This window comes from Chrysochloris asiatica, unplaced genomic scaffold, assembly GCF_000296735.1.
Source record: "Chrysochloris asiatica unplaced genomic scaffold, ChrAsi1.0 scaffold00014, whole genome shotgun sequence".
Classification (NCBI taxonomy): Eukaryota; Metazoa; Chordata; class Mammalia; order Afrosoricida; family Chrysochloridae; genus Chrysochloris; species Chrysochloris asiatica.
The window spans coordinates 3,763,588-3,773,587 of record NW_006408532.1 but is presented as its reverse complement, the minus strand read 5'-3'; the positions used below and the strand labels follow the sequence as shown (position 1 = coordinate 3,773,587).

General features: G+C 38.0%; 1 protein-coding gene across 3 annotated transcripts in view; it reads right to left on the bottom strand.

Annotated features, from left to right (window-relative positions):
* Window positions 1-9,994, bottom strand: part of PBX3 (pre-B-cell leukemia homeobox 3) — a 364,451-nt gene extending 354,457 nt beyond the window's left edge. Inside the window, exons 1-2 of one of the 3 annotated variants that reach the window (XM_006834772.1) lie at window positions 9,739-9,994; window positions 8,745-8,818 (exon numbers count right to left, since the gene is read on the bottom strand). In XM_006834772.1, the coding sequence (XP_006834835.1) occupies window positions 8,745-8,818; window positions 9,739-9,938 (274 nt within the window). In that variant the 5' untranslated portion in view covers window positions 9,939-9,994. The remainder of the gene's footprint in view (window positions 1-8,744; window positions 8,819-9,738) is intronic. The other 2 variants (XM_006834773.1, XM_006834774.1) reach the window with 2 other exon arrangements.
* Between the last annotated feature and the right edge of the window lie 6 nt (window positions 9,995-10,000).

Sequence of the window (10,000 nt, the reverse complement as noted above, 5' to 3'; positions counted from 1 at the left end):
ATTTTGCAAGTAATGAGAGCCTAATGAAGATTCATTGATTTAACTAGTTCAGGGAGTCTGAAAAGGGAATGAGCATTTAAAATAGCCAAGCTTTCATTGAGAAAAGCTGCTAACGGTAGATACACTAAGTCCTCTTCACTGACAAATGCAATCAGGACTTTTGTCTCAGGAGAGACTCTCATCCTCCCTCCTCTCTGTGTGCACATTCCTAACTCCCATTAACATTAACGGGAACCACACATGCACACCAAGGCGATGCCAGACTCAGACTTGGTAGTGTGCATGCATAGCAGCTGTGGACTAAATAATCCATATGGCTTTTTAGGAAAATTATGGCTTACTGGGTCTAGAGTCACTACTACAGGGGTAGAATTCAAACACCAGAACCTAGCCCCAAGAGGAATTTCAACCCAAAACTTCTACCCCATCTAACCACACTCAGGGATTGTAGCTAAGGTTTTTGTTGTTAAATCCTGTCAAGTCGGTTCATAAAGGGTTTCCAAGGAACAGCTGGTGAGCTTGAACTGCCATTCTTGGGTTCAAACCGACCTTGCAGTTCAAGGCATTAACCTGCAGCACCAAAGTAGGAACTGCAATTCTACGTTTAGTGGTGGTTTGTTTAAACAGGTAGAAGCTCCAAGTTTGAGGAAACCTTAATCACTTCATAGGCCCAGATTAGTACTCTCCTCTGGTCCTTCCCCTCTCCTATTCTAGCATTCACTCATGCAAATTCCCACAACATACAGAATTACAAAGTAGATTATCAAAGACCTGGTTTAAACCACAATATCAAAGACCTGGTTTAAACCACAAAAGTCAGCAAAATCAGAATCAAGTCTAAAACACTATCTTCAACATGAAAATAAAATAATATGGTAATCAAGACAATCAAATACATGCTGAAATGTAAATTCTTTGGGTTGTATAAAGAGCAGAGTTTAATCACTGATTCTGATTGTTCTAGCTTTCGTGGATTCAAATCAGAATGTTAATCATCATTTAATATAATTTCCTGAAACTCAATTCAACAACTTCTTCCTTTCTTCTCCAGTGAAGAAAATAAAACATCCTTGTGAAGTTTAGTTTAGTGGCGACGTTAGTCAATAAACAATCAGACACATAAAGTTTGTATGTCTGAAAAGAGAACATAACACTCTGATACACATGTTGTTTAAATTATACTTTAAAAAAAGACTCGTATATCTTAGTGTATTTTCAGGTACAGAAAATACAATGAAAACTTCATATTTGGTATCTCCAATTAGGTCAATTAAGATTCAGAAAAAGCCTTTAATGTTATATTTAAGTAATAATGGGGAGGGGGGAGGTCAACCAATGTTCTAGAAGCTCCTCTAGACCTTTCAATCAATTTATTTATATGCAAAACCAAAAGAAACTTTAGAAAAAAAAAAAAAAACAAAGCTCCTCCTGATGCTAAAGCTCTCAATTTACTGACAGGCAAATGGCTTCATGCTGCCACTTAATCTCATTTCTTGCATAATGCCCTCTAATTAGCATATCAAAGTGAATTAATACTTCTAGGGCATTAGCAATGGGGAAATCTGCTCCAGGCTCACAATAGCAGTTAAGAGAGAGCCAAGAAATCCTCAAAAACACCACAAACCACTTTGCATTGCAAAACTGTTCAATTTATTTATCCTCTCTCTCTAAACACTTTTACCGCACACTGTTTTACTACTGTTCACCAAACAAAATGATAATTGCCAAAGTTACCAGCATCTGTAATGCCTGTTTAGAATATTAATTTAGATTATGCTGCTGATAATTTCTATATGAAATCATTTGTTCTATTATAAATGTTAATACAGAAACAGTGGAAATGTTGACATTCTCCATTAGTTCATTTGAATTTTAAATAAAATTTTATGGGATTTTAAAATTTATGAATTTTTTTAATGTAAAAAGCCACCTGCTGGATTCTGAGACCTAAGAAATATGCTTTGAAAACTGATGTACACATAAAACAAATGAAATTTTAAAAAATAATTTGCCAGGATATATGTTGTCTCCCAAATAATGTTCTAAATGTTGTATGGAATCATAAGTATTAAAAGGATTACATTGTATATAAACTTCTCATTGATAATTAGCACACAAAAAGGATTATTGTTCAAAACAGCTTACTATTGTAAAGTACTTAAATTAAAAGTAAACAAGAAGTGAAAAACTTTCATCATTTTTATCCATAATCACTTTTACTTTTAATTGCTTTGTTGTTGTTAAGTACCTTGGAGTCCGTTCTGACAGGGTTTTCAAGGCTGTAAATCTTTATGGGAGCAGAAAGCCTCATCTTTCTCCAGCAGAACGGCTGGTAGTTTCGAACTGCTGACCTTGAGGTTAGCAGCCAGATTCGTAACCACTATGCTAGCAGAGCTCCTTTTTCAATTACTATCATGCAAATATAAACTCACTCTTCACCTCTTAAAAAAAGATGCTATACCAATTCACATTCTGCCCTACCATTTTTTTTATTTTTTTTTTTTTCGCTATTTATATACTCAAAATTTAATGTCAAAGGAAACTACAGCTATGTGTGTGGAATATGTCTATGAAAAGATTATGGTTGCTATTCTGCCTACATAGGGAATAATTAGAATCAAGTGTTGAAGATTAATGAAATTTATTTTCTAATATGTTCTGTGTCTGAAGGCATAAAAAGATGGTATATTTTTCTGTGGCCCATTCAAGCATCACTTATTAATATATTTGCTAAATATAACACTACCACCTAGCTCTGACAGCAATTTGCTTGTTTGGTTAACTTCTATAAGTTTGTGAAAATCTATGATTGTCAGGTCTGAAAAACTGATCAATTTATATTAAATAGTGATATAAATTATTGACTCTCTTCATAGTTAAAGGCTCAAATGGCCTACTGAAGTAAAGAACAAGTGCTTGAAAAGGTCAACAAAGGTTGGGTTCGTGTGTGTGTGTGTGTGTGTGTGTGTGTGTGTATGTGAATAAGCTTTGTTAGTCAGTTACTACCTAAATCATACTGATCACACTGATAAATGGCTAAAACACAGCCTGCTGAGAAAACAAATAAAACATTCTTCTCATAGTGTCAATACTGAAATAATAAATACCTGAAGCTGTTCACACATATATGAAGAAGCGGGAAATAGTCAAGATCCTTATTTAACTAGCTATATTGGTGATGTGTTAAGTATCTATTCTGAATAGATACTTCATGATATGACTATAAAATAGTGATGACTGATTTAGGGTATGGGTCATGAAATGAGGTTTCAATTTTTTATAGCCATTCTTCACATAACTTCATCCTATACCAAGCAATCATGAAGTATCTAAATATAACCAATCCAACTGAGACATTAAATTTCAATTTGCCTTAAAAGACACATTTCACAAAATTTATCATTTGAAATCTAAAAGTAATTAAAAGGAAAATCATCATAGTATGAAAAATATGCAGGTATAGTTCATGAAGCAGAAGAATGTACGCACTCTCTAGAGCCAGCTAGGGTCTTCACTGTATCAATATACTTCTGATACAGAGGAAAATTGGGTAAATTAATATAATACAGTGAAGTCACAAATTAGAAAAAAAATAACAAAACTAGACAAATCTGTAATAAAATGAAGTTCACTAAAACTGAAGCACAAATTATTCATATAGACCAAGTTAGTATTGACAAGAGTGTTCAATATATTTTTATTGGGAAGAGAAAAAAGGTTGAAAAAGTTCCATGTTTTCAAGATAATACTTACAAGATATTTGAAAGCATGAAGTTCTAAACCATTATGGCAGTGAGATTATTTCCCCAGAATGTCTACAAATATATTGCATGGATTTACAAGCAGTGGAGAGAAGGATACAAGGCAGAAAGTAAAGTTTTAAAAAGACCACTCTTGCATCCTTCCTTAAAATTTCTTATAAAAGCTCTAAGTTATACAAATTTATAAAAATGAAAGAAAGATTTTTTTTTTTTTAAAGACATTGTTAAACTGCTAAAAGGAAAATTTTGTGACGGTGGTGGTGGAGATGCATCGTGGCGTAGTTCCAACTCATAGTGCCCCTGCATAAGGTTTCTGAGGCTGTAATCTTTACAGGAGCAGAAAGCCTCATCTTTCTCCCCAAGAATGGCTGACAGTTTCAAACTGCTGACGACCTTGAGGTTAGTAGCCCAACTGGTATCCACTACGCTACCAAAGCTCTATATTGTTAAACTGCTTAAAAGGAAAATTTTGTAGAAAAACAATATAATTTATGGTGTTTCCAAGAGTCAATCTTTTTTTTTTTTTTCCTGTTTAATCACTATATATTTCCAATTTAAACATTAAAGGTGCATTATAAAATGCTTCAAAATAATCCTGGGAAGGTAGGAGCTACACAAAAAACAAGATTGGTCAAGTGTTGCTAACTGCTAAAGCTAGGCAATGAGTTCAAGGAGGTTTAAGATTCTCCCCTCCATACATGTATTTATTATGTTTTCAGTTGTCCAGGAGGAGTTTATTAAAACACAAAAAAATGAATCAGGTAAGGAGCAGCATATTTGTTTTTGAAATTACAGAGCAAAAAATGATTATCTTATGAATATTTCAAGAGCAACTTAGTAGAATGTAGACAATCTAAAGGGTAACATTTAGACTCAAATATTACCAAGTTCATCTTTAATTTTCACTTGATGGAAGAGTTGGATTTTATACATTAAAATTAAAAGAATTACATGGTACTTGTACAAGAAAAATATAACAAACGTTTGTATTGAAGTGTAAAAGAAGGGACCAGAATGGCATATGGACCAGAAAAAGACGACTTCAATGAGTTTCTAAACATTTGGAGTCATAGTTAAACAGAGAGGTGTTCACTGAGAGTAGTGCCCTATTCCTTTGAAAGCTGGTTACACTTTCAACTATAAAAATAAAAGGGCTAATCTACGTCATATACTAAATGTATATAACAATTCACCTGTAAGATATATTCTTGATCTGGTTTCGATATCTAAAATTCTATGACTCTTTCTAGGGAGTGTTCCTTTAAAAGTAAAATATTTTTAATAGTCATTTTCTTCTCCTTAAACATAAAAAATACCTCAACTAGCCCAACCAGCCAAGCAGGCCTTTCTCTTCCCCTGCGGACACCTCCTGCAGTAGAGAAGTTCATTAAGTTTTATGATCTTCCCAAGTCAGTCCTGCTTATAAGCCTCACAAAGGCCACAAATCTGGCAAACCATCATGTATGCCATTAGACATTACTAGTAAATGAATGCTATTTAGGGTTTGTGGTGGCAATAAATCAGAGTTTGGCTGGCAGCTATCAACATGGAGTATTTTAACCTGCGATTTAAAAAAGAAAAGGTTGTGTTGATTTTTTAAGTTAAAATACACAACATTCTTTCACAATAATATAATTCAGATTATACACTATAATTCCAGTTCTGTCAAAAATTTAAAAATAAATCTTTAGTCCTTGAAAAAGAACCATTTCCTCCTTCAGTCACTCTAATTAAGGGCTTTGGAAAGAAGGGAGATTTATGAGGATGGAATACCTCACAAAGAAAAGCATGTCAGCAATCAAGATTAAGGTGGCCAAAAAGATACATGGGAATACACTTAAAAAAATATGCAGATGAGCATACCGCTCATTAGAAATATTTATTAGAGAGCTAGATGGCAAACTATGATTTTTTTAAAAATCAGAAAAAAATTTTCAACGTTATCAACAATTATGTCACTGCTTGATTACTTAGTTTAAAACAAACAAGTATCTTGATTTTATAGCCTTTAACTTTGTGGTTGCTTTCAAAATATACAGATACCACAATTCAACAGAGAGATAGTTATACCCAATAAGAATGGTATGATAATTTTTTCAAAAAGAATACATTTTCAAGAAAAAGCAAACTTCTTATATAGTAAAAGAACACTTTCCCTACCTTTGAGCAAGAAAATAATATCACTGTAGTAGATTGCCCATTTATCTGTCAGAAGGGAAAAACACCTTTTCATATGGGGGTAAGGGTCGAGGGGAAATGTTTTCCAAACTAAATTCCTCACGTCATCAAAACTGGCAGTGTTCACTACCTGATCAGAAATATCAAAATCTACTGGTAGGTCTACAAATACACAGAATTTTATTTTTTAAAATGATTTTTCTTATTTTAAAAGAAGCACAATTGAAATGGCATTATCTACTAATGTGACAATTCCTCCTACCCCCTACCTCTCCATTATGCAGAATTGAGTCATCACATAATGTTCCTGGTTTCTATCACAAATGACTAGGTAAACTTTCTCCAGATTATAAAGAATTAATCTTTGTATACTACATTACTAGATTAAACAAAAATGATCTAAAGAAAAATGCATTATACAAAATATACAGATTCTATTAATTCAGATGTTTCAGAAGGCTGATTGTGGGAGCAGTTGGTGGGAGTCCTGGAATTTACTGCCCCTGCTTTCTTTGCTTTAGTAATACTAGTGTCTCCACAGCTGTTTTATATCAAATCAAGGATTCACAGTCAGGTATCCCTGTCTCCTTCTAAGACTAGTTTTGGAGGGTGAGATGAAGCTGTGGGCAGTAGGGGAGAAGTGGCGGGGAAGAAAGAGCTTCATCCCCATCAATCATTCAGTACTTAAATTCCATCTCCCTCAAGCTTAGAGAGGGTGGCAGGAAGATGCCTCTGCCCAGAGATCTGCCTTTACTCTTTTTGTCGGCTGTTGGCTTTTTACAAAAGAGATAACGTGCAAACTTGGATCTGTTAGCCAAAGCACAAAAAGAGATTCTAATTTACAGGTTATCACTAAATGCCTCAGAAACAATTTTCAAAACACGAAAATGTCCTTTGTCAACTATTTCTTGCTTCTTAAATAGCAATAGCCCTACCAAAGTTCTGTCTGCCAGTAATCCCAGGCTCTGAAAAGACTTGTTTCATTTTCTTAACTCACCTTTGACATGCAGTTGACTATACTATACTTTCTTTTCAGAATAGTGTAACTAAGTCCTGTGCAAGTAGAGGTCTTAGGCTTCCTAATTGAACTCTATCTGCTGCTAAATATCTAAACAAGAAAAGGCAGTTTGCAGGATTTGGTTCTCACACTGGCTACGCCAAAACTTTAAAAAGCCAAACAAACAAAAGCAAATCATGAGAAGGGGATGAGATGAGTATAAATCCCTTCTCCCTATTACCATACCATAATGTTGTATAAAGTTGAAACAATCTTAATATTCACAACATAGTCAATACCCCAATGCTTAGCTGTCAGCAGAAACTGAAGTGGAATCCTGATACCAAGAAAACCCTTGGACATTAAGAGACATGATTTATAGAGAATTACGTACATTTAAGCTTCTAAACCAAGAAACTTCAAGATTTAATGCTTGATGTCTTGTTTTATTGTCAGGTAAAAATTGTCTACTCTTTTAAATCACAATGCTTTCTAAAGATAACTAAAAATCAACACAATATGAAAGTTAGTAATCTTAAATGCCTGTGGTTTTCAAAATGCAAAATGCACAACCACACATAATATGTAAAGTTCTCTTTAGGTTCTCTTAATATTTGCTGTTATGGTTACAGCATATATTTTAATAGACAGCACTAACCCATCATTTTCCTTAGGATCAGAATAATATTACAGAGTGAAAAATCTGTTTTAAAGGAGGGCAACTAGTCTATCAAATTAACAATTATATGCAGTGTATTATTATATGGATATTCAATGTAAACACAATTACATTTTAAACAGCCTCACTTGGAAATTGCTATATCCTGAACATTAACTTTCTCTTCTTTGGCTCAACTTTTAAAATATCATATATACAACATACACCAAAAGAAATAAATGAATTCAACACTAAGGCTTATTTAATGCACTTATTTGTCAAACACATACTAAAACATCTAAATTAAGTTTCTATTTCCACTTGAGTGGCTACTATCACCTCAAGACTAAAATATCTTCAGAATAAGAAAATCTAATAAGAAAGTTAAATTGAATTGCCAAAAATTTGCCCAGTATGTACTTGTAGTTTTCCATTCCAACACTTCTGCATGATCCGTTTCTCATAAATTCCTTGCCTTCAACGTTTCAAAAATTGTTTAACATACATCTGGGGACCTTTTTCGACTTAATAATATATATTAAGTACATGCACAAATGCAGTAACATCAAGAATAAAATTTAATAAAAGTATAATAGATGTAATACAATGTATATGCATAGACACATCAATATTCTTCCTCACTTCATAAAAGTATTCTTGCCACCTAAAACAGAAATTCATACATGTTGTTGGGGTCTGTTCAATTGCATCTATTCTTCTAGTTTTGGACCTGAGCTTAAGACTGTCTAACTAAAACAAAGTTTGTATGAGGCTTCTCCGGGGCACTCGGTCCCTGGTATCCAGTCTCCCTTTGCTCCTTTTAAAATCTGACATACAAACAAGGCAAAAGGAGCGGGAGAGGGCTGCTAACGCTTAGGGGCCCCCTCCCCGCTTGCAGCCAGGGGAGGCCGCCTAGGGACGGCGACCGGTACGCATCTACACTTCATTTTACACTAGAAGCGGAATTGAAAAATCGACTCCAGATTTATTGCAGGTTATTTTTTTTTTCCTCAAGATCAGAAGGTGGGAAGCAGAGAATGATCAAAGATGGCGGTGCCCAAAAGCAGCAGCTCTCAACTGGAGAGTGGAAGGAGTAGCTCCAACCTCACCTCGGGGGCCTCCAGGCCCACTTCAGGGCGCAGCATCTTACCTGTTTTCTCTTTGATCTCACACAGGACGCTGAAGAGCGCGGGTTTCATTCTGTGACAGTTCAGGGCATGTTTCCTAAAGGAAAAAAAGAAAAGGAAAGCAAAACACAAAGGTATTAGCATCACCTATGGAATAATATGGCGCCTTCCTTTAAGTTAGACCCCAGATTTAATTCAGGCCCCCTATTTAGGAAGACTCTTCTGGAACGGTGGAAAGTCAGCAGAAACTCAAGTTGACTAGTTAGCGACAGCCAGGAAGCTCCGGCGGCGAAAGCTCCAGCCGGAACGCAGCTGCCCAACAAGGCAGCAGCCTCAGCAACCGCGGGGCGCGAACCCGCGCGGTCAACCTGCCTACCAGGGCAGCGGCAGTGACCCGGGATGGGGACCGCTGCGGAGGAGCCCGCGTCCATCATTGGCCAGGGGCAGTGGGCGCAGCGTAGAACTGTCTGCCGACCTCGAGCAGCCAACGATGACAGCGCCACAAAGTTTGCAGAGCTGCCCTCTCTTCCCGAGAACTTGGCCGCGAGCACCCAGAGCCGCCGGGGAGCCGCCCCGGGGCCCGCACCCGGGATGGGGCGGCCGTCCGCACAGCCGGCTCTCCCCGCGGCCCAGCAGGGCTCGGGCGCCGGGACAAAGTTGCACTTCACTGGAGTGCGGCCCCGGCCCCTCCGGGAAGCGTGCTCCGGGTGCAGGCGGGAGCTTTAAATCTGGGGCCGGGGACCAGACTCCTAGGGGGGCTGGACTGGGCTAAGAAAGTCTAACCAAAATCTGCGCGCCACCAAGTCCATCCCAAACCTCCAAAGCAACTTTCCCGACTCCCACTGGCGTCGAGGGGCGCGTGCAGGTTCCCCCAAGGCCAGGCAGGCAGCCAAGGTTCGGAGAAAGTTCCCTGCCGGAGGCTGAGACCCCTACCCAGGCCACCACCGCGGGCCCCGACTCGGCCGCGGGCCCGGCTCCCGCACACACACAAAAGATGCTTAATGAGACGACACCAACTTTGCTTGCGCTTCGTCCAGGCTCTGGTCGGTGATGGTCATGATCTGATGAAGGATGTCGCCGATGTCCTGCTTCCTGCCGTCGCCGTCCGCCCCTTCGTGACCGTGCGGGGGAGGCGGCAAGGCCATGCCCCCCTGCACCGAGTGCCCGGCCAGGTTCACCCCGGCCAGAGTCTGCAGCATCCTGGATTGATCGTCCATCCCGCCGCGCGCGGGCGGGAGCGGGCGGCGGCGGCGGCTGAGGCGAAGGCTGAGGCGGCGGC